This window comes from Neoarius graeffei, chromosome 13 (assembly GCF_027579695.1).
Source record: "Neoarius graeffei isolate fNeoGra1 chromosome 13, fNeoGra1.pri, whole genome shotgun sequence".
NCBI lineage: Eukaryota > Metazoa > Chordata > Actinopteri > Siluriformes > Ariidae > Neoarius > Neoarius graeffei.
Genome location: NC_083581.1, coordinates 44903940 through 44928392, shown reverse-complemented (window position 1 = coordinate 44928392; position 24453 = coordinate 44903940). Strand labels below are relative to the sequence as shown.

The window sequence follows — 24453 nt, the reverse complement described above, 5'->3', positions numbered from 1 at the left end:
TTACAGAATTAAAATGTTTATCCGTTCTTGAGATATTACAAATCAAAGATTGAAAAAACGGCTTAATTTTTAGAAAACTGCCATAATATTCTGTATTAGGATCACATGGAGGGGCGGCACGGCGGTGTAGTGGTTAGCGCTGTCGCCTTACAACAAGAAGGTCCGGGTTCAAGCCCCGTGGCCGGCGAGGGCCTTTCTGTGCAGAGTTTGCATGTTCTCCCTGTGTCCGCGTGGGTTTCCTCCGGGTGCTCTGGTTTCCCCCACAGACATGCAGGTTAGGTTAACTGGTGACTCTAAATTGACCGTAGGTGTGAATGTGAGTGTAAATAGTTGTCTGTGTCTATGTGTCAGCCCTGTGATGACCTGTCGACTTGTCCAGGGTGTACCCCACCTTTCGCCCGTAGTCAGCTGGGATAGGCTCCAGCTTGCCTGTGATCCTGTAGAACAGGATAAAGCGGCTAGAGATAATGAGATGAGATGAGGATCACATGGTCCAAAATGGGCCTCATTAATGAATGAGATCAAAAGTTTTTTCTTAATAACTTTTTTATTTTTCAAGATATTTACATGGAAATTGGCAGGCACATAGATAGTTGTATACTGAATACAAAGTTTGAAAAAGTAGTAAAAACAAATTATGCAAATTAGTATTTAATTAGTATTAATTATGTTAATTAGGTAAAACATAAAATCGGTACATTCTCTTCTTCAAAGTTTCACCAAATGGCTTTATTTGTGCAATACAAAGCTGATCTTAACTCTCATTTATACATCACAAAGAAGGAGAAATCAGTTTTAATTATAAAATAGGCATAAATAAGCATTGAATGTCATTCACATTTACCATTCTCTATCAAAATTAAAAAGTACTAAAAGATTATTTCTAATACCCTCTTTGTGCTCTGTAAGCCTTTGTATTTCTAAGTAGGGTCTACTAGTGTTTATATGAAAAAATATAAATGATTATTTCGATTAATCACCGCTTTCAAGGCGAATCGCAAAAAAACTGTGTGAGCCATATCCAATAAACAATTCCAGTTAACTGAATTGAAATTGACACTCGCGTTTCTGACTTCTGTTGTTGTTGTTTTTTTAATCTCATTCCAACGACTAAGGTCTCAATATTTTTCATCAAAACAGCTACAGTTATATTCTAAAATAGTTATTTATTTGCATGAATCAGATTGATTTGAAAAAATAAGTAGGTAAAGCTATGAAAACTCACTTCAAAGTCTTCCGTGAATCATAACGTCAAAACTAGCTGATGGAAAATTTTGCTGAATATTTCGTCAGAAACAGTGAGAGCCAGAGAACATCCCTATAAAAGTTATCTGATTGATATTCATGATTAATCCAGTTGGAAACCGATCAGAAGAGAGAGAGCCTGACCACTTTCCCGTGACTCAAAAATCACCAGCAGTTTCTCGACGTCAAACGAGCAGAGAGTGAACTCTGTTGTACCAACTTCAAACTGTCATTATTGCCAAAGTACTGAACATCAGGGATGAGAGTTTTCCGCTTTTCGGTGGATTTCCGCTTTTTCTGAGTAAAAAACGACCTTTTTATATTATGCCAAATCCGTTGAGATTTTTTTAAATTAATTTCAGGGGGTTGGGGTATGTTCCTTCATGCTGTTCAAACTTTATTAACTCCAACGATGTTTACACATTATTTGTAAGTTGCCATCTTTAGTCTCGTTTAATCTCGTTGAATGTGATGTAAAATTCGTGTTATCTACATTGTTATTGGTCAAAACATCGATGTCGAGACCATAATAGCCAATCAAAACAGTTTTTACAAAGACACCCACATCCACTTTCTTTTATCAAAACTTACACATGTTCATGAGCTGCATATCAAAAATACTTTCCTCTAATCGGCGTTTTTTCTCAAGATGCCGAATACTATTGACAAGCGAGATGAAGCGAAGGTATGTGAAATTGATGCTAGTATAAAAAACAAGTTTAGCAAAGCAAAAGGAAAGCAAGAGAGGAGTGTGAGAGAGAGCAGAAGAGAGCCAGGTTAGAGCATGTAAAAACACAGGAGGCGCTGGCTAATGAAAGAAAAAGGAAAAAAGAGAGGACTGATGAGCTTTTGGCTTTGGCCAAGAAGCTGAAGTCTAATTGATCAAATGAAAATTTATTTCAAAAATAACTGGGAACTGTAAATAACTTTTAACTGTAAAAAGTGTAAATAGACATTTTCCTTTTGAAGAAAACATACAAGTGATGTGGACAATAAGATAAAGACAGTCCCCATAAAATATGCATTTGTTTGATTCAGTACATTGAATATATGATATTTTGAATTATAGCTGACAGTGCTGATAACTATATAACTTTAGAGTTCAAATGGACATTGTGAAGAAATCATATACAAGTAATGTGGACATTAGGAAAAGGTCAGTTTCCATAAGATATGAATGTTTTTATTCAATTTAATATATTGAATATATGAACATTTGAATTATTAATGGAACTGTAAATAACTATGAATTTTAATCGACATTTTTTAGAAAAACAAGTAATGTTGACAATGAGTAATAACCAGTCCCCATAAAATGTACATATTATTTTGAATTAATGCAATACACATATTGATTTTGATACATATTGTTCTATATAATAGTGTTTTTATTTCAATAAGTATTAAAATAGGCATCAGGTGTTTTAATTAACTACAGCTCAGATTGCAGGAAATAGGGTGTATAAGGTCTCATTTTGAAAAAAAATTCCTGGGGGGTGCAGGGTTCTCCACGGATTGAAAATATAGGGGGGTGGGGGTCAATCGGATGACCTTGAAACAAATTTGCATAAATTTACATATGTCATTTGCATAACATTTGCATAAAATCCCCTCAAATAGTAATCATTTAGAATAGAGGAATCAATTGGACTGGTACAAAACACATCATACATCAAACATTACACACTTACACATCATATTCAGACACATTGTTTGAAATAGAACTGGAAAAAATATTTTTTTATTTAGCAAACTACAAAAAAAGAACAGAAAAGTACAGAAAAGTTTTTGTATTAACTATATTCACACTGCTCCACAAAAGCTGACATTATTTGAAATGGAAATGTAATTGCAGGCACCACTGGAAAAAATAATTTTTTTAGAGAGTAAAGTACATTGAAAAGATGTTGTTTTAACTATATTCACACTGCTCCATGGCTATATTTACACTGCTCTATGGCTATATTTACACTGCTCCATCCATGTTCACCAGTTAACAGTCTAAGAAGATAAAAAAGAAAAGTGACATTGTAATTTAAACTCATCCATACAGACTCAAGCAAAATGCATTGTAATAGTTACACAGCCTAACATGATCTCTAAAATATGGTTGCACAAAATGCTTTGATATTTGAAAGAAACTATAGGCAATATCACGCTTGCCGCACCAACTTTGAACTTTTTGTTTTTATCTTTTATTTCTCTGCCGACAATAACAATCAGTTATCTCAAACTTGGTGTCGATTCACACGTTATTATAAAGGCGTGTTATCTCCCAGCGCAAGAACAATGTGTCAGAAACGCCGAAGTGTGAAACGCTTTTCTTAGACTATAATCGTCAGACTGACTAAACTAATTGCTGGTAAATGAGTTTCACACTCGGGTGTTGTCGCGTTGTCGGTACTCCAACAGAGAAAGGCTATCTGTCACAAAGAAAACAAAGGGACGTCTCTTCCATTTGTAAATGGGCGGCAGAAATTAAACGGGGACGGGAATCACAGAAAGAGGGGCGGCCCACACCTCTAAAACCCCTCGTGGAGAACCCTCGTGGAGGGGGTCCCCCCGGACCCCCCTTATTACAGATTTTCTGCTTTTTTCATCAGCACCCACTCTCATCCCTGGAACAGGTCTTAATGAGAGAAATTTCTTTGGGAAGCAGAAATTATAAGCTTTTTAATGATAGTATGCATGATAGAAAATATTCAAGAGTTAAGCAATGACAGATTTGGAAACTCGGATGAGCATCTGCATGCACAATTTTCACGGCACAGCCAGTGAGCATCTGATATGCCTACATGTAGTGTCATTCTTTTATTATAATTTCATAATTACTTTTATTTGTATTAACTTATGTGTTTGTGTTGGCTCTCTTTGTTTCTTTGTTTGTTTCTTTTTTTTTTCTAAATGACTGATTTTCATTAAATGTTCTTGATGGTGCTCTTGGTCCCCGACCTGGATGTGTTTTTGATGGAGACTCCAAAGCTCTTCTACAGGTTTCTCTGGATAAGGGCGTCTGCTGTAAACATAATCAAAATAAACAATTGAAACTCCACAGTATATTCCAGATATAAAAGTGGAATAATCTACAACCCCGATTCCAAAAAAGTTGAGACAAAGTACAAATTGTAAATAAAAACGGAATGCAATAATTTACAAATCTCAAAAACTGGTATTGTATTCACAATAGAACATAGACAACATATCAAATGTTGAAAGTGAGACATTTTGAAATTTCATGCCAAATATTGGCTCATTTGAAATTTCATGACAGCAAATCATCTCAAAAAAGTTGGGACAGGGGCAATAAGAGGCTGGAAAAGTTAAAGGTACAAAAAAGGAACAGCTGGAGGACCAAATTGCAACTCATTAGGTCAATTGGCAATAGGTCATTAACATGACTGGGTATAAAAAGAGCATCTTGGAGTGGCAGCGGCTCTCAGAAGTAAAGATGGGAAGAGGATCACCAATCCCCCTAATTCTGCACCGACAAATAGTGGAGCAATATCAGAAAGGAGTTCGACAGTGTAAAATTGCAAAGAGTTTGAACATATCATCATCTACAGTGCATAATATCATCAAAAGATTCAGAGAATCTGAAAGAATCTCTGTGCGTAAGGGTCAAGGCTGGAAAACCATACTGGGTGCCCGTGATCTTTGGGCCCTTAGACAGCACTGCATCACATACAGGCATGCTTCTGTATTGGAAATCACAAAATGGGCTCAGGAATATTTCCAGAGAACATTATCTGTGAACACAATTCACCGTGCCATCCGCCGTTGCCAGCGAAAACTATAGTTCAAAGAAGAAGCCGTATCTAAACATGATCCAGAAGCGCAGACGTCTTCTCTGGGCCAAGGCTCATTTAAAATGGACTGTGGCAAAGTGGAAAACTGCTCTGTGGTCAGACAAATCAAAATTTGAAGTTCTTTATGGAAATCAGGGACGCCATGTCATTCGGACTAAAGAGGAGAAGGACGACCGAGTTGTTATCAGCGCTCAGTTCAGAAGCCTGCATCTCTGATGGTATGGGGTTGCATTAGTGCGTGTGGCATGGGCAGCTTACACATCTGGAAAGACACCATCAATGCTGAAAGGTATATCCAGGTTCTAGAGCAACATATGCTCCCATCCAGACGACGTCTCTTTCAGGGAAGACCTTGCATTTTCCAACATGACAATGCCAAACCACATACTGCATCAATTACAGCATCATGGCTGCGTAGAAGAAGGGTCCGGGTACTGAACTGGCCAGCCTGCAGTCCAGATCTTTCACCCATAGAAAACATTTGGCGCATCATAAAACGGAAGATACGACAAAAAAGACCTAAGACAGTTGAGCAACTAGAATCCTACATTAGACAAGAATGGGTTAACATTCCTATCCCTAAACTTGAGCAACTTGTCTCCTCAGTCCCCAGACGTTTACAGACTGTTGTAAAGAGAAAAGGGGATGTCTCACAGTGGTAAACATGGCCTTGTCCCAACTTTTTTGAGATGTGTTGTTGTCATGAAATTTAAAATCACCTAATTTTTCTCTTTAAATTATGCATTTTCTCAGTTTAAACATTTGATATGTCATATATGTTCTATCCAAATAAAATATGGAATTTTGAAACTTACACATCATTGCATTCCGTTTTTATTTACAATTTGTACTTTGTCCCAACTTTTTTGGAATCGGGGTTGTATACTAATGGTATGATTTGAAATCATGTTAGTTAGTTTTGTTATGTGTAAACTTGTGCACACTCAGGAGCATGAGTAGGATACAAATGTTTTTCTGAATTTACGGGATTTTTCATGAATAGGAAATTTCTTGTGTAAAAGCTTGTATTAACAATTTAAATCTGTTTATATCAAGCTTGATAAATAAGACTCATTTGTTTCTTGAATACACATTTAGTTAGTAAATATTATTCATTTTGTGTATCTTTTGTGATCTGTCCTCCTCATGGGTGATGTAGCAGGCAGCAAGTGTGTATCCTCAGTTTAAAGGTAGACTGCCTTTCAGATTTTTCAAGTGTAGATCATAAAAAGAATTTTCCCTGACACCCAATTATTTTTGTTTAGTGGACCGAAAGCTACTGAATTTGAATCACAGACTTCCAATTTTATTATTATTATTTTTTAATGGAACAATTGATGAATTTAGGCCCACGTGGCCCTAAATTCTCCACTATTTTTTCCTGCTTCACCATGACCCAATTCAAGATACTACGTCATGCATCATGTAGTATCTTGAATTGGGTCACGGTGAAGCAGGCAAAAATCAAATCACTCTTCAAGATGGCGCCACGGACGGCCGCTTTGGAGTTTTGGTGTGCTCTGTGTTGTCTTGTTTTGGTTGTAAATAGTGCTTTATGTAACCCTTTTATGTAACGTGGTGGGCTTTCCCTGTTCGTGCAAGGCATTGTGGGATACAAACTTGAAACAGGAGAGGAAAATGGAGGATGTGAGTGTGCGAATGAAACGTGAAAGACCGACTACAGTAACGGAAAGCGAGAAGAAAAGACGTTATGTTGCAAAGGAAAGGAAACGCAGGACCAAACTAATAAATATTGGCGGTCAGCGAGCACCTCAGTGTGATCAGCTGTTCGTTTAGCGACAGAATGATGTAACTGTCAGTCAACGTAAACCTTCGCATGCGCACATGGACTTCCTCTGTCTGCTTGACTGCGCGAAGTGAGTGATTTCATGCACATTATTTGCTCGGGAATCCCTTCAAATAACTTCCCAGCCACAGAATGGCCTGATATTTTGTGAGATATTACAGAAATAAACATATATCACAATGATGAAATTTCAGAGCGAACTAAGTTTCACCGATTTTCTGAAATTGAAAGGCTGTCTCTCTTTAAATACTCTGTCTCCTCTGTCCTCGATTGCCCTGAGCATATTCAAAGAATTAATACTTCCTTAAAGATGGTGGACTTTGATCGAGTCACAGGATCCGCCTCACCTCCCTCTCTCTCTCTCTGTCATGTTGAGAAATTAAAGTAGGTTGAAAGTACAGTCATATATATTATTTTTTTATTCATTTATTTTTTTTTTATTATTATTTCTTACCTCAGCATGAGTGCATTACATGGCTTGGAAAAGTCTTTTATGGTCCAGTAAAGCTTGTTTGTGTTTACATAAGTCTGTCATTTTATAAACTCAATCTGAAATCAGCAAACTTGCAGCTCAGCCACATAATTCTCCTATGAACAGAAACAATATCGGTCTGTGGTTTGAAAAAACTTGAAGGAAATGCCAAAAAAAAAAAAACAGGATGTACACCAGCAGCACTTTTCCAAGATGGAGTCATTTACTACTAGTGATGAATAGAGGATGAAGCTGGACACAGAATTTAGCCGCTTTCACATATGAAACCTGTTAATGTATCAGGTAAAAACATTACTGATGACAAATTTTCATTCCCACTCAGTCGTTAATAACAGTAAAGTAACGGGTGTTGTGTATTCCCACCTGACTGTATTTAATAAGCCACCACGGAGCGTAAACCTCTGTGAGACGTGTAAAATGTGAGGCTGGATATGATGTATAATTCAGTCCAGTTTCCAGCCATATCTGCTGATGTTTTCTTTCCTTGTTGTTTTGAATCTGTGGCCGGTTGCTTTACAGTGATGCAGTGTGAGTATTCAGATTATGTAGGTGAAATAGTTCCATTGCAGTATCACTGCATCATCATTTACGCAGTGTTTCCATCACATCGGCTGCACCCGAATACTCATACTGCCTTACTACAGAGTATACAAAAAGCAGCACGTCATAATCCGTAGGGTGTCTGACTCAATAAACTTGATTAATCCAGGTCAATGGTCCAAATAATCAGTTGGCATTTAATAGTCAAACGCTGCCCAGATGATCTACTACATCCACAGCATACAAATGTACCAGAACATACAGTAACAGTCGGGTAGTAGGTACTTAACCCACGTTAGTGTATACTGAGTATTCAGATTCAGCTATAGACTAGGGATGGCGAAAACTAAAAAAAATCTTGACCGACCACCGAGCCTCATTAGCCGGTTAAAGTCGGTTAACCTATGAGTTTAAAATTCTAGAATTGGAATTATTACAGGGATGCAAACGGCGCGCCTTTTGGCGGATGCCGCCCTCTCCACGGCTGAATCGCGCAGATCCGACCTTCCTTTCCCAAGGGGGGGCGTTGGAGCGTCCGACCACAACTTCATCAAAGCAAATTCTGCATATAAGCAAATGCTGCCACAGTCCACGAAACACAGGAAGTACAAGCACGAGAAGAAAACAGCAAATCAGAAAGCCGCGCGCCTGCGCAAAATTTAATGTGCGCATTGTGATCTACTGATTGCGCAGCTTCCGCGCAAACGCGCGCAGCCCCCCGATCCACTGCCCTCCTTTCACACCCCCCACGCCTCATGGACTGCAACGGCACCCGCCTATTTAGTAATTTTAATACAGAATCCACCTTGAAATTACAATCGGACACTCCAACTCCCCCCAAAAAAACAAACAAACAAACAAACAAACGGATCTGCGCGATTAAAAAAAAAAAAAAGTCGGCATCTGCGCCTTTAGTTTGTGTGGAGAGATACAGTATGATCTGCAATAACATGCATTGTTGGCTACAGACCGAAACATACTTTCAGAATGCACTGGCCAAGGCAGGACTAAACTCCATGTGCCTTCTAATAATTAAAAAAAAAACAATAGTAATTTGTAAGCTAAAAAAGCCGGTGTCTACACTTTTCTTTCACCGAGTGGCAGCTGGGCGGGACATGACTGAATGGGTGTTTGTGATTTGTCAGCTGTCTTTAACTGGGGCGGGACATGACTGAATGGGTGTTTCTGATTTGTCAGCTGTCCGCTCCAAAATCGGCAGCTTCAAAACGATTGATTTTTTTTTTAACCGACAGCCCAAAAAAATTAACCGGTTGACGTTGATTCAGTAAACCACCGGTCAAACGGTCATCGGTTAACATCCCTACTATAGACTTTACTTGGGTGGGCGGGACTTTAATACAGCATCCCATTTTAGCAAATAAGTATGAAGAACGAGAATGTGAGCGATAGATAAATAATAATGAACGTAATGTACTGAATCACTAAAAGGAACTGTATTGTGCTGGAATGATTGGCCATATGATGGTGAGCGGTACACCTTACGCGTGTGCTGTTCTGTTACCATGACAACATGGAGTGCTTGAGTCCAGTCAGTGCATTCAGGTTTGTAAAAGCACAGGGTTTTTTTTTTGTTTGTTTGTTTTTGTTTTTTCCCCCCTAGCCTATTGAACCAATTATTAAAAGGCTATTAACAGTCAATGTACATTTGCTCATTCTATTTTCCTGCCAGTAACAGAAAGTAATAGGCCATTGTATTATGGGTTGTTTTACAATCAGGGTGCGCAAGCTAAAAATCACATTTAACACTTATTATCTTCAATATCAAAAGGCTTGACTAAATAAACTTGGTTGTTTATTGTAGCCCTGTGATAGCTCTATGCACCATGCAAAAAAAAATTGGTGATAACGTTATTTTTGGTGAATGTATGGCAATATATGTCATATTTAGCAAAATTACTCGTGTCGTTTAGAAAAAGTGCTTTTTTGACCACAGGTAGCTCCAAAAGGGATGCACTTAAATCATTCTTTATACCATAAAACAAATATTTGGTTCCATTTCATTGGAAACATAGTTAAGTTTTAACGTTGAATGCCAGTAAGTTTTCAGACTATTTTGATCAAATTAGTATGTAATTGTGTCAAAAAAAAGTCCTCTCCGAGACAGCTAATTTTTCAATATAAAATAACATATCTAAAATGATTATTTTCATCCTAAAATGTGGTCAAGATATTGGGACATAAATATTAGAGACAACTAACACAAAGTTTACAGCCTTATATTTAAAAGCACTATGGAAGTAGTGGATTCTGAATTGTCAAAAAAAAATGTCCTCTCCGAGAATCACTTAATTTGTTTCTCTCAGCCCTGCTTAAAGTTACACTTAATCTTGTTATAATACAAACTATTACACATGCCTATGTTCATATGTGTATTAATTTCCAAAAGTGCAGATTTGATGTTTTTTTTTTTAATTTGAATTTTGGACCCCTGTGACACAAACTTTGTACCCTGATTGTAAAACAACCCTTAGACCATTGCCAATGTGCTGTATATAATAGCAATATAATAGCTTGTAATGCAAATCTTTACATGTAGGTGAAGGAAAAAATGGTTGGATCTCAAACTTGCAACCGAAAATGAGAGAGAGAGAGAGAGAGAGAGAGAGAGAGAGAGGAAAAAAATGTGTCCCCTCCACCCCTCCATGCTGCCACACCATGACAACCCTAGCTACCTTCAGAGTCGAAAGCAACTTAATAGCTACTTGTCACTCTCCAGGTTGGTGGAGAAGTCCTGCCTCAAGTGGAGGAGTTTAAGCGTCTCGGGATCTTGTTCACGAGTGAGGGAAGGATAGAGCGTGAGATTGACAGGCGGATTGGTGCGGCTTCCGCAGTGATGCGGTCGCTTTACCGGTCCGTCGTGGTGAAGAAGGAGCTGAGCCAAAAGGCAAAGCTCTCAATTTACCGGTCGATCTACGTTCCAAGTCTCACCTACCGGTATGGTCATGAGCTTTGGGTAATGACCGAAAGAACAAGATCGCGGATACAAGCGGCCGAAATGAGTTTCCTTTGCAGGGTGGCTGGGTGCTCCCTTAGAGATAGGGTGAGGAGCACAGTCACTCGGGAGGAGCTCGGAGTAGAGCCACTGCTCCTCTACATCGAGAGGAATCAGCTGAGGTGGCTTGGGCATCTCTTTTGGATGCCTCCTGGATGCCTCCCTGGGGAGGTGTTCCAGGCATGTTCCCCCGGGAGGAGGCCCCGGGGAAGACCCAGGACACGCTGGAGGGACTATGTCTCTCAGCTGGCCTGGGAACGCCTCGGTGTTCTTCCCGAGGAGCTGGCCGAGGTGTCTGGGGAAAGGGAAGTTTGGGCTTCCATGCTCAGACTGCTGCCTCCGCGACCCAGCCCCAGATAAGCGGAAGAAGATGAGACGAGACTCTCCAATAAAAAACAAAACAAAACTGTTGTTTTACAGATGTGTAGAGGTCTTCTAACAGAGCCAGATGCGCCATTGCTGAGATTCAATTACTGGCAAAGCTCTTGTTTAAATCGGTCACTGAATAAGCGTCTAATCTATCACATTGCACATCAGTTAGAATCCACATTGCTTTTAATTGCTTCATGTTACTTGCTTGTAATGATGTTACCAGTAGCCTAACAAGTAAGTTTTCTTCAAATGAAAGAGAAATTAATCTTGTGCCAAAAAACTGTTAACCCTGTAAATTGCAAACAATTTGACAATGCCTGTTTATCCCATGTTAGGGATGTACGACAGTCATTGTAGGTCTTTACAAAATATATTTTGCCATACGCCACCTATTTTAAGTGATGAATATGTGGTTGCATATGCTGAGATACCAGTCAGAAAATATTGTCCAATAACAATTGTTCACTCAGCCATGTTTACCATACTGCCCCAAACATTCACGCGGACTCGAAAACTTCCGTACATGAGATGAGGCTTGATGTGAGATTTGATCATCGCCTCTTTACGTCCACATTGATACATAAATGCTGAGCTTTGTGTGGAAATGACCATCCACCCAGTTTTCTGTCGTACGTTTATTACATAAATGAGGGCCAACTGTGTAAAATTGATCTGTTTGAATAACAGACTTTACATAACCTTCCATTTTTTATTACAAAGAAAAACGTCAGAACGTATGCGCCTGTAAACATCCTCATAAGGGATTGAGTTGAATTGTGTGTTTAGAGTTTACAGCTTGATTTTCTGAGTGCTACTGAAAGTGATGTCATGAGAGTCCTTGCTAATGCTAACTCTATTGAAACAACACAGGTTATGGAGGCGGAGCTTTCTCTACATGGTGGCTAATATAGGGTGGGCTCAAGGAGTTCAAAAAAAATTCTATTTTATTCATCTCTGCCTACTTACTGTTTAGTGACCAATTTTTGACCTCTTTGACCTCTTACGTAATGCCCCTTTAAAAGAAATCTCTGTGTGTGTGTGTGTGTGTGTGTGTGTGTGTGTGTGTGTGTGTGTGTGTGTGTGTGTGTGTGTGTGTTGGACTCGTTTGATGTGTATAATGTCCTGATATGTGGTTGTAGAGAAAAAAGACAAAAGAACAATAAGCGAGAGACAGAAAGTGTCTGATGTTCTTCACTCAGCAGGTTTGAGTTTGTCAGTGATGTGATTGTACAAACTGATGTGCTGCTAAAGCGTCGAGAAAATAACCTGAGGAATACAATAATTAACACTTTTTAAAAATAATTTTAGTTTTATGAAAGAAGATATGGCACATCCAAGCTTAACGTGATGGAGGGAGCATGACAATAATAAAAAATTGAAAAGAAAAGTGATGGATAAAAAGCTACAGAGAAAAGAAAGGAGAGGACTATGAGAGGAAGAAAGAAGAAGAGGAGAGAGAAAAAGAACAAAAAGATTCAAAAAATGAAATTAAAGACTGAAGCAAGAAGAGAAAGAAATATAAATGAGAGAAAATGAGCAGAAATAAAGAAAACGGATAATAAAAAGTGTTGGGATTGGAACGTGTGATGGAGAGGTAAAATGGAGCAGCTACATTTTCTTTTATCTCTTCATCCTTTTATTTCTCTGTGTCAGAAAGTAACACACACACACACATACATACATACATACTATACATACATACATACACAGCTTTGTATTTGCTGTATAAACCTAACCCATAACACACTGTATCACTAGTAATATGTTCATTGTCTGTCTGATTGCAGCAGTTATCCGATCAAACACATGATCATGTACACTGTGATGTCATTAATTGGATTAAAGCTATTACTGAATTTTGTTTTTCAGATACCTGGACTTTAGCTAATACTCTGATTAGTTGGCTCATAATATTATTCAACTTATTTTTATAAATAAACAATAAAAAATGTTGTTTTATGATGTTAAACTAACCTGAGCAACAGAGACAATAAAAAAACAAATAAAAACATCTGATGTTATTACGAAGCGTATCTACTACTTATGTTGCATGATCACATGCTGTGTGATGTTCTTTCACAATTGCTCATTTGTGTTTTAGCTAATGGAGCTTTTTGCAGCGAAGTGCAAACCAGCTGACGTAGCTTGCTGTCTGTCCAACCTACAATGTCTGTCAGAAGGTGTTACATTAGCTAGCTAGCTGTAACCATGACGATGACTTCTGACTCATGAGCAGAAAGAGACATCATTTTAGTAGGAAAATGGGACGTTGAAATAAATTATCACAATAATTCACTTGCTATTTATTGTCTGATATCATCCTGTTGTATTTGTAAACTTTATGCCAGGATGAGACGTCACAACATTTTTGTCTTAGACCAGTAGATCACCATGTCAGATTAGGCAGTCATAGTGCCATAAGCTCTTGCCGTGTTTTGTCATGTTGCCAGTTTCCTGACCAAGTTTGACCGTGACCAATCGTTCATATCCTTGTGTGTCATTGGAAAGGAGCATCAAATTGTCAATCATGGCTATCAAGGAACACATTGTAGGAGTTGTCAAACAAGCTGAGAAAATGCAAAAAATTCTGACGTACTCGTCGGGGTGTTATGGGGTGCCCTAGATCCACATCGCTATTCTTCGATTATGTAACACTACAAGGACTGTTCATCATTTCCAACATTACATATACAGGCCTAATGCTTGAAATTTGTTGGCCACGACAAAATTGTATCAAAATCGGGCTGAATTAGTGTAGTTTGATACTGGCATTACTACTTCCAGCTGTTTTGGAATGGTTGTCATTCTGGATGCTGCTCGCATGCCGCATGTTGTTTACGCACAATTGCTTGCTTCTTAGCTTACACACTAGGATGACATTTTAATCTTGTAGTGGAAAAGAAGATAACTAATGCAGCTACTTAATTGACAAACAAGAGCTAGTTTGCAAATTACACACACTGCTTGCGAGGTGATTGTCTTCGTTACTGAGCTAGCTAATAACATCTGGTTAGCCACAAAAAATAATCTTGGCATGCTACGTAATATTCACTGACAGTAGCTTGCTAGCTTCTTAGCTAATATACAAACACAGTATGGCTTTTTAAATAGTTATAGATGTCTATAACAAAACTTGAGCTAATTAGCAAGGTGTATGCACTGTAAAAAAATATTTGTTGTTTTAACTTAAAAAAGTTAGTGCAAGGGCTGCCTTAAAATTTTGAGTTCACTGGAATTCACATAGTAAGTTAAATTGTTGTGAACTTACTATATTAATTTCAGTGAACTCAAAATTTTAAGGCAGCCCTTAAGGCAGCCCTTGCACTAACTTTTTTAAGTTAAAACAACAAATCATTTTTTACAGTGTGCACGCGTGCGCACACACACACACACTACTGTTCACATGTTAACATAAACTAGCTTAATGTAATCATGGAAATCACTTCAAACAATAATCCGAATATTGAATATTGCAGTAAACCATATAGATCAATGGTACATGTCTGGCTGATATACGGTATACACACCCACCCACACACAGTATATATAATTTTTTTTGTAGTTCTCTGATTTATTTGTGTGTTTTACTGCTGTGTGTGTGTGTGTGTGTGTGTGTGTGTGTGTGTGTGTGTGTGTGTGTGTGTGTAAAATAAGTGTTTAGGGTTTGTATCTGTGCATACTACAGAGTGCAGCAGTTTTAACATTAATATACACATACTCTGAGAAATAAAGCTGAGGCTTAGAGCTCTAATTGTTTTGGTTTGTAAAGATCAGAGTGAACATGATCTCTCTCAGTCACTCACACAGGCACACCTACAGTGTGTGGGGTTTAAAATTACCTGAGTCTGAACAAGTCCATGTGGCTTTTGAAGCTCAACCACATGTGTGTGTGCGCACGCGCTATTTCCCCCCCCCCCCCCTCCCCTTCTTCCTCTCCTACACACTCCTGCCTTGTTGGTCATGGTGTAGCTTGTTTTCTTTCCATGACCTGTGTGTGTTAATCGTCCTGTGGCCTCCATCAGGATCAGTTCCTGATTGGCTGTTTAGTTAGTTATGCCTGTTGAGGTCCTGGGGTGCCAATACTTTGCAAAGCATGTCAGATGGACTCTAGTCTGAAATTATGAACTATATTAACTGATAAATGAGTGTTTGGATGGACGGACAGACAGACAGTGTGAGATGAATGATGTTTTCTTAGTCAAACTGTGTGTAATTTATTTGAATGTTTGCAGATTATACTGAACACACACACACAGAGGTCTCTTTCTCAGAGTGAAACGTCTCCATTACACTGTTAATCTGACCATTAAACCCTCTCTTTCAGCCTAGGGTGTGTGTGTGTGTGTGTGTGTGTGTGTGTGTGTGTGTGTGTGTGTGTGTGTGTGTGTGTTTTGCTCATTTGTCTGTAGAAATCAGGAAAGTTGAGACTGTGAGGCACCTGAAGGGCATAACAGAGCTTTCATACATGAACACACTCATTTAACAGCTGAGATATATACAATGAATATCTCATCTCATCTCATTATCTCTAGCCGCTTTATCCTTCTACAGGGTCGCAGGCGAGCTGGAGCCTATCCCAGCTGACTACGGGCGAAAGGCGGGGTACACCCTGGACAAGTCACCAGGTCATCACAGGGCACAAAGAATATATTTTTATAAAGATAGCTTGTAGTTTGGGACACGCCCATAGTGGAATGATGTTCATGTGTGAATAGGGTGTGGGATTTGGGACACATCCACAGTGGACTGATGATGACCTTTTAATTCTGTTTCAGAAGAGTTCCTGTTCTCCACTGATGTCTTACCCCCATTGCCAGAGGTCCCTGTTCTCGAAGGGGTGGTGCTAAGCCAAGGGACCTTTCGAAACCCCGCCCTCAGACACTGCTCCTCCCACAGCATGGATTCCGCCCAGTGCAACGAGCGGCCTGTCAGCTACACCTCCACGTCCTCCTCTGCCTCTTCATCACGGGACAGCCACTGCTCAGCTGTGTTAGGCTCCGCCCCTGAGCGAGACCGAGACTCTGGGGCGATCCGACTGGAGCTCATCCCTGCCCGTCAGCTAGAGGAGGTGGAGCCATCTGCACCACCCAGTCAGGATGAGGAGCGTAAAGTGGCCTACGTGGACCATGTGGTGCAGGAGATTCTGGAAACGGAGAGAACGTATGTTCAGGACCTGCAGAGCATTGTCCAGGTGAGGGAGGGAGGGAGGGAGGGAGGGAGGGAGGGGTTATTGCAGGGGTTACTGAGGTGATTTCTGATTGGAGTGTGTGCTTAGTGTGATTTAAGGTGTGTGTGCGTGCACAGTTTTCAATTTATTAGTTACTGCCTATGTGTACCTGAAAGACTGTCAAGTGTAAGTGAGTGCACATATACAGGTCATGACCCACAAGAAGGATAAACGAAGCACTTCCTCCCCCTTTCTCTCTTTCTAAAGTGAGAAAAGAAACATTTTGTAACAGGAACACCCTTCCACCAAACACACACACACACACTGACAGAATGAGGTTGATGGATGGCTCCACTGAGGAGAGAGGGAGTGAGGGATGAAAGAGTGGGAGAACAGGATGGATGGAGTGAAGTGATAATTGAGAGGAAAATGGGTTAGGAAAACAAGAGCAGGAGAAAAGTTACACTTTATCTCAGTGTGTGTGTGTGTGTGTGTGTGTGGCGTGGCTGTAAGTGAAAGAGAGAAATTAATAGTGTAGAAAGTATTTGTATTGCACACGTACACACACACACACACACACACACACACACACATACACACACACACACACACACACACACACACACACACACACACACACGTATACAGGAAGGACACAAACATTTGCCGAAATTGCAATGCATTCACCTGTAACAGGTGTGTGTGTGTGTGTGTGTGTGTGTGTGTGTGTATCTGGGTGTGAGCTCACCTGAGGCCATGAACCACACTCTGAATAACACACACCAATACATACAACACCTGTGGCTTATAACCTTCGACCTCTCAGCTGACAGGAAGTCTTTGACAAGCCAGATGTGTGTGTGTGTGTGTGTGTGTGTGTGTGTGTGTTTAGCAAAGATTGATAATACAGTAAACAACTTTATCTCTGATAACCCTTATCTCTGTCTCTCAGGATTATTTGGAGTGTATCAGTAATCAGGCTCGTCCCATGTTGGGGTTGGAGGACAGGAATTCACTGTTTGGAAACATCCGGGAAATCTACTGTTTCAATAGGTAAAATGCGTGCACGCATATGAAACTGTTTATAGCATGATATGGAAGTAAAAGTATGTGAAGCCTGAGGTTGGTGTGTGTGTGTGTGTGTGTGTGTGTGTGTGTGTGTGTGTGTGTGTTATAGAGGTTTTGAAAACAGAGAGTCGGTCATTTTACATCTCTCAATCACAGTCTCTCTTTACTGCTCCAGTAAAGCGACACCACACACACACACACACACACACACACACACACACAAAACAAAAAAAAAAACAAATGGCATTTGCAGATATAGTAACATATTAGTGTGTGTGTGTGTGTGTGTGTGTGTGTGTGTGTGTGTGTGTGTGTGCGCCAATTTTATAGGCATCACCAGCTAGGGCTACATATTTCACTCATGCAGCTGTGACTGCACTCTCTCTCTCACTCTCACACACACACACACACACACACACACACACCACACACAATAGCAGGAAGTAGTTTTAAACAATGCACAGTGGTATTAGTGTGTGGTGTTCTGTACTGAAGGTTAAACACAATGAAGCTCTTATACATGTACAGAGTCCTGTTATTACTGCTTGTAATACACTACCGTTCAAAAGTTTGGGGTCACCCAGACAATTTTGTGTTTTCCATGAAAAGTCACACTTTTATTTACCACCATAAGTTGTAAAATGAATAGAAAATATAGTCAAGACATTTTTCTGGCCATTTTGAGCATTTAATCGACCCCACAAATGTGATGCTGCAGAAACCCAATCTGCTCAAAGGAAGGTCAGTTTTATAGCTTCTCTAAAGAGCTAAACTGTTTTCAGCTGTGCTAACATGATTGTACAAGGGTTTTCTAATCATCCATTAGCCTTCTGAGGCAATGAGCAAACACATTGTACCATTAGAACACTGGAGTGAGAGTTGCTGGAAATGGGCCTCTATACACCTATGGAGATATTGCACCAAAAACCACACATTTGCAGCTAGAATAGTCATTTACCACATTAGCAATGTATAGAGTGGATTTCTGATTAGTTTAAAGTGATCTTCATTGAAAAAAGAACAGTGCTTTTCTTTCAAAAATAAGGAAATTTCAAAGTGACCCCAAACTTTTGAACGGTAGTGTATGCCATTAATGTATCATTAATTTTCCTTTTCCGTAATTCGGCTCCAGGTTTTAGTCTTTCAGGTGCTCTTGCTTAATGCCAAGCAATTGATATTTTTATTGGCTTAAATGTGAGTTAAAATAACTTGGACCACTGAGAGAGGTTTCTCTACCCACCCCTCCACTGAGTCATCGTTTTAGCTCTGTGAGTTTTGTGGCCATGAGCAAGTCCAGATCAGCTGTGCTGAGTACATGCATGAATTTACAGCTAACTGGCATTCAGCAACGTGTGTGTGTGCAAGTCTGAAGAAAAATAGCTTTTCTAAAATTTTTGTAAAACCTGCATGAAATTTTCAATAAAATTCAAAGTCTGTCAAAGTCTTTTTGATTGTGTGTGTGTGTGTGTGTGTGTGTGTGTAGGGATCTCTTGCATGATTTGGAAAAATGCAATGCAGACCCGGTGGCCATCGCGCAGTGTTTTGTAGTGAAGGTAAATCTCTCTCTCTCTTTCTGTGTTTCCTTGCCTGTCTTTCTCTCCTTGTGTCTGTCTCCCTCTCTGCTGCCTGTTTCAGCCTGTCTGTTTTGCTACAACACACACACACACACACACACACACACGATTTGCACCATTTAATTCAAATTAATACTTAAATTTAGATCTAATTTTTATTTGTGGGTCCATTTATAAAATTACGTTAATAATAACAAAGGGGTGTTTTGTGTTTGTGTGTGTAAACCTGCCCTTTGGTCAAGAGAAAATGGGCCTCTAAATACTGAATCAGGAACTTTCACTGCGTTAATAAGATCTCTCTCTCTCTCTCTCTCTCTCTCTCTCTCTCTCTCTCTCTCTCTCTCGTGCGCATGCTCACACACATGCCCGTGAATTGTGTGTTTTAAAACTGAAAGTCCTGTATGCCAGGTTTCATGTTTTCCTCGGTTTCAGGATTGACGTTTGGTTTTCTCATTAATGTAACTGCAGAATGACGGTGTACATAACACACTCCCATCTGTTCAGACTACACTGTGTGTTGAGACTTTCTGAAGCAAATTTTATTACAGCTGTTGTAAACTGCATTTACAATATTAACTGTCACAATGTTAATGATAACTTGAACAATAACTGTGTTAACACAATGTGAGCATGTCAGCCATATGGACCAGGGCACAGAAAATCACTTGTTTTTTACTTTAAACAAATGTTTGTGCTCTGCAGGACTGAAACTGCTGATTACTTCAGTTTTTAATTAGAGATGTGTGTGTGTGTGTGTGTGTGTGTGTGTGTGTGTGTGTGTGTGTGTGTGTACTTCATGTCTATAAATACAGTGAACCACACAGAGGAGACACATGCTTACGTACACATCTGGTTGTGTTTGAAGCTGATGTGTGGTTTCCAGGCATTTGGAGATCAGTGCTCTTCAATTTACATCTTTTCGTGTGTGTGTGTGTGTGTGTGTAAGATGGGGAAATTTGGGATCAGAGACAAGTTGAGAGAGAGACTGACTAAAAGAAATAGACAGGGACTGAGAGAGACGAACAGACAGAAAGGGAGTGAGAGAAACAGAGGAGAGCTTTGATACTTGATGCTCTGTATTTTTCCACTGACAGTTTGATGATAATTGTGGAGCAAGTGAAATGAACACACACACACACACATACACACTTCTCACACTTCTCTACACTTAACTCACTCTCTCCTTCATTCACAGTGTCTCTTGCCCACTCTTTCTTGTCCATCCTTTGAAACTTAAAACTTTACCAGAAGTGTGTGTGTGTGTGTGTGTGTAATGATTGTTGTTTCTGTCTTTCAGAGTGAAGAATTTCATATTTATACACAGTACTGCACTAATTATCCAAGGTAAGGCATAAACCCTACACACACACACACACACACACACACACACACACACACACACCTATGTGTACAACGGTGGCTGACCTCCTGATGACCTTTGGTGGCATGTGATTGTGTGTACAGGTGTCTTTCATTCTATTATTCTCTCTCTCATACATGGAACATGAGCCTCTGTGTGTGTGTGTGTGTGTGTGTGTGTGTGTGTGTGTGTGTGTGTGTGTGTGTGTGTGTGTGACAGTAAATGTAAGATTAGAGCTCAGTAGGACTGAATGGTCGTTATTTATCTTATGCCCCGGAGCTGCTGTTTTCAAGATTATAACCTGGGTACAAAAATAAGACATAAGATCTGTGTGTGTGTGTGTGTGTGTGTGTGTGCGTGTGTTAAAAATATAATTTTCTGCTTTTGTAGCTAAAGTAGTAGTCAGACCAAACATGAATAAAATTCCCAGTAGGGGGGGCAATCACAGAAGGACGGATGTGAAAGTAGGTCTGGGTGATGTGACAAAACTATAATATCATGATTCTCAAAGGTGTTTCTATGATGCATGATATTTACTAAATAAAAATACCTTTGTTTGTTATTAATTTTTATTTAAGACATTTATATTCAAAAATTATTTGTTGTGCTGCATCATCCACCCAAGAGTGTAAAATTGTCCGTGTTCTCTGGGTGGGGAGGGGCTTACTCTCTCTTCCCTGTCAATCACAGTGACGCTAGCCAGTCATGGGCATCTGTGAGCTTGTGTATGAGGAAGAGGGTGGATAGTGCTTTCCCCTGAGTATGTTCCAATGCAACATGAGCAGCAGTTCAGAAAGGGGTGTGTGTGTGTGTGTGTGTGTGTGTGTGTGCACGCGCGCATGCTGTGTGATCCTCCTTGGGGTCACCAGCTGTTTAAGGGTGTGGGGTGACAATCTTCAAGGGCCAGACAAGAAGCTATTCAGACACACACACATGCATGCATGCATACTCAGGTCAGATTTCCAACTTGGACAATGTAGGGCCTGTGTATGATGCTGGAATGTGTGCGCGCGCACACACACACACATGCACAGTGAAGTGTGTTGAGTCAGTGCAGTCCAGCAGATCCAATAAGCTGTAAAACCAGGCCATTAACATTTCAGGCATGACCCCCCCGTCTCTCCCTCTCTCTCTCTGTCTGTGTGTGTGTGCACGCGTGCGCAGGTCTGTAGCTGTCCTCAGCGAGTGCATGAGGAATAAGGCAGTGGCAAAGTTTCTGCGCGAGCGTCAGGAGTGTGCGAAACACTCGTTGCCTCTCGGCTCGTTCCTGCTCAAACCTGTACAGAGGATCCTCAAGTACCACCTGCTGCTGCATGTATGACACACACACACACACACACACACACACACTCTTAATTCAGTGTTTTATTGATCTGTTCCCTGATGTCTTTCTTACAAATGACTGACCTACCTTTAATTTATATTATCAGTTTTTTAAATGATTGCAGTGTTCCAGCTGGTTTTCCAACAGGGCAGGGTGCCAGCGATTGTTGTGGGCAATTTTTCGTGCATCTCGGGCAATTTTTAATACATCACTATAAACAAAGAATCTATTGTGCAAAATTGGCCAAGTATGCAAGGTAAATTACTTTTGTAAACTAAAGTAAACAAATCTGAAACTTTAGTTAACCAGTTTAATACAATGTTTCATAATAGTATTATAGTATTATTAATACTATATAGAACTACACACACACACACACACACACACACACACACACACACATATATATATTTAGGGGTGTCGAAGTTAATGCAAATTCCTTTTAATGCCACTAATTTTTTTTGACGTGCGATTAGCACATGCATGTTCTATGCCCCCTCCCCCGTAGTTTGGGGAAATCAGGAACTGACGTAGCGCGAGTGAGCAATGTAGTGAGTACTGGTTGGCATAAGTTGTGATAAAATGCACTTATGTACAAAATCAACTTATATTGTTGAAGTCTGACTATTTAGATAAAATGTGTGCGTGTGTGTGTTTTTTTAATATGCTTTTGATGATCCAGAGGGGAGAAAAGAAGACGTGTGTCTGTGTGTGCGTCAGCGTGCAGGTTGCACACTGGAGCGAGAGTTTGTTTTATTCTGAGAAATTTATGAGTTATGTTTATAAATGCAGTTTTTCTCATGAATGTACTGTATACTTACCAGTCAGTTACTGCATTTTCCTAGGAAACATCTTTATGAGCTGTGTGGCTTAACAACTGTATTTATTTGAGTTTTGCATTTTTACTTTCTTTATTTAAAGACGGCCAATATTGTTGTCCAGAATCCACATCACTGAGTTTCTTTATTTTATTGCATAGTTTGAGGCTGGAAGTTAAGTCCAGAACTAGAGGAAAATGCTGTATTGTTTTGTTCACACTGAATTGTGTTGAACCCTCAAAATTATAAAGTTAACACTGCTTTATTTTTTAAATGCAGTAGGGGAATAAAATACCCACGAAAATAATTTTTGCTGCGTCCATCCTTATCCTTCCTGACCTGGCCACATACATTTGCATAAAGCAAGCAGATTTGTCCACTCCCACTCCCCACAAACATGAAAAATATCCCTTTAAGGTACATTTAGGACAGATTAAAAAATGTGCTATTAATTGCGAGTTAACTATGGACAATAATGCAATTAATCGCGATTAAATATTTTAATCGATTGACACCCTATCTATCTATCTATCTATCTATCTATCTATCTATCTATCTATCTATCTATCTATCTATCTATCTATCTAAGCACCTTTCATAACACTCAAGGAGACTTTACAAGAATAAAACAGATAAAATAAACAACAGATAAAAACTACACAATATAAAATGGAAAGAAGACAAAAAATAAAAAAATTAAAATATTTTATAAGTGACCTTATCAGAGTTGACTAATAATCCTAACAAAAGGCGTTTTGTCTCTGCAACAGTTTTGCACAATGTGTACATTCAAGAATGTAATTTCTCTACTTGTTAGTTTTTTCTTTTTTATCAGACATCTAATTTTTTAGGTTTGTTTACCTGACATGTTTTGACGTACGACTGTCGTCTTCCTCAGAGTGTCACCGGATGTTATTGGTGACGCATCTTTTATCAGCTGATGTTTCCGAACTGACAGTAGAAGGCGTGACCGACCTGTCAATCCAGACAGGAAGGCCACGCCTTCGGAAACATCAGCTGATAAAAGATGCGTCACCAATAACATCCGGTGACACTCTGAGGAAGACGACAGTCGTACGTCGAAACATGTCAGGTAAACAAACCTAAAAAATTAGATGTCTGATAAAAAAGAAAAAACTAACAATATTCAATATAAGACATAATGAACGTAATCGAAAGATTAATTTCTCTACTGTTCTATTTGTTGCTATCAGTTTTATTACTCTCAAAAGAATCCTTGAATTCAGCTGCAGACCTGCTGAGAATAAATTTAATAACCTGAATTGTTTATTCTAAACAGGGTGAATATAAGATTTCGCAGAGCAGCGCAGACCAGTTTATATAAAAAACTAACTAATCCTGAATGTAGACCTTGCTGTCAATGAACATCTCTGTTTGTACCAGGCCCAGTGTAACTGTATTCCATTTAACATTACTATCCTGATTAATAGAATATTATTAAAGAAAAATGCACCATGCTGAATGCTGACATTATAGCAAAGACAGACAGGTTTGATAAGTCCACCGACAGGTTTCTACATTCAAATAATTAGTCGATTTGTGCAAAAATGTTTAAATACATTAAACTAATTTAAGGGAAAAGTTTGAAAGATGATAAAGGATGCGTCAGTGCTGACTTTTCCTCAAGCATTTCCAAAATGGTTATGGACTTTTATTCTGTTGTATCATTGTGATTGTAAGAAAGCAAGATACTAGAAGTATTTTAGTACCAAGCTGAAGTATTAAAACAAAAAGTAGCAAAAACACTTGAAACTAATTTTGTTAGTGACCTGGATGCATGCACGCGACAGGGAATCCCGCCAAAACCACAGGGTCTCAAGTTTTATTTTTTCCCACCTTCATATC

The 24453-nt window shown here is 39.3% G+C and overlaps 1 protein-coding gene across 4 annotated transcripts in view; it reads left to right on the top strand.

Moving 5' to 3' along the window:
• LOC132896758 (pleckstrin homology domain-containing family G member 1) overlaps window positions 1–24453 on the top strand; it is a 78187-nt gene that overhangs the window by 39425 nt on the left and 14309 nt on the right. For all 4 annotated transcript variants that reach the window (XM_060937803.1, XM_060937806.1, XM_060937805.1 and 1 more), the window contains exons 2-6: window positions 16052–16467; window positions 17396–17496; window positions 18995–19064; window positions 20383–20429; window positions 21610–21760. In XM_060937803.1, coding sequence (XP_060793786.1) covers window positions 16052–16467; window positions 17396–17496; window positions 18995–19064; window positions 20383–20429; window positions 21610–21760 — 785 coding nt within the window. The remainder of the gene's footprint in view (window positions 1–16051; window positions 16468–17395; window positions 17497–18994; window positions 19065–20382; window positions 20430–21609; window positions 21761–24453) is intronic.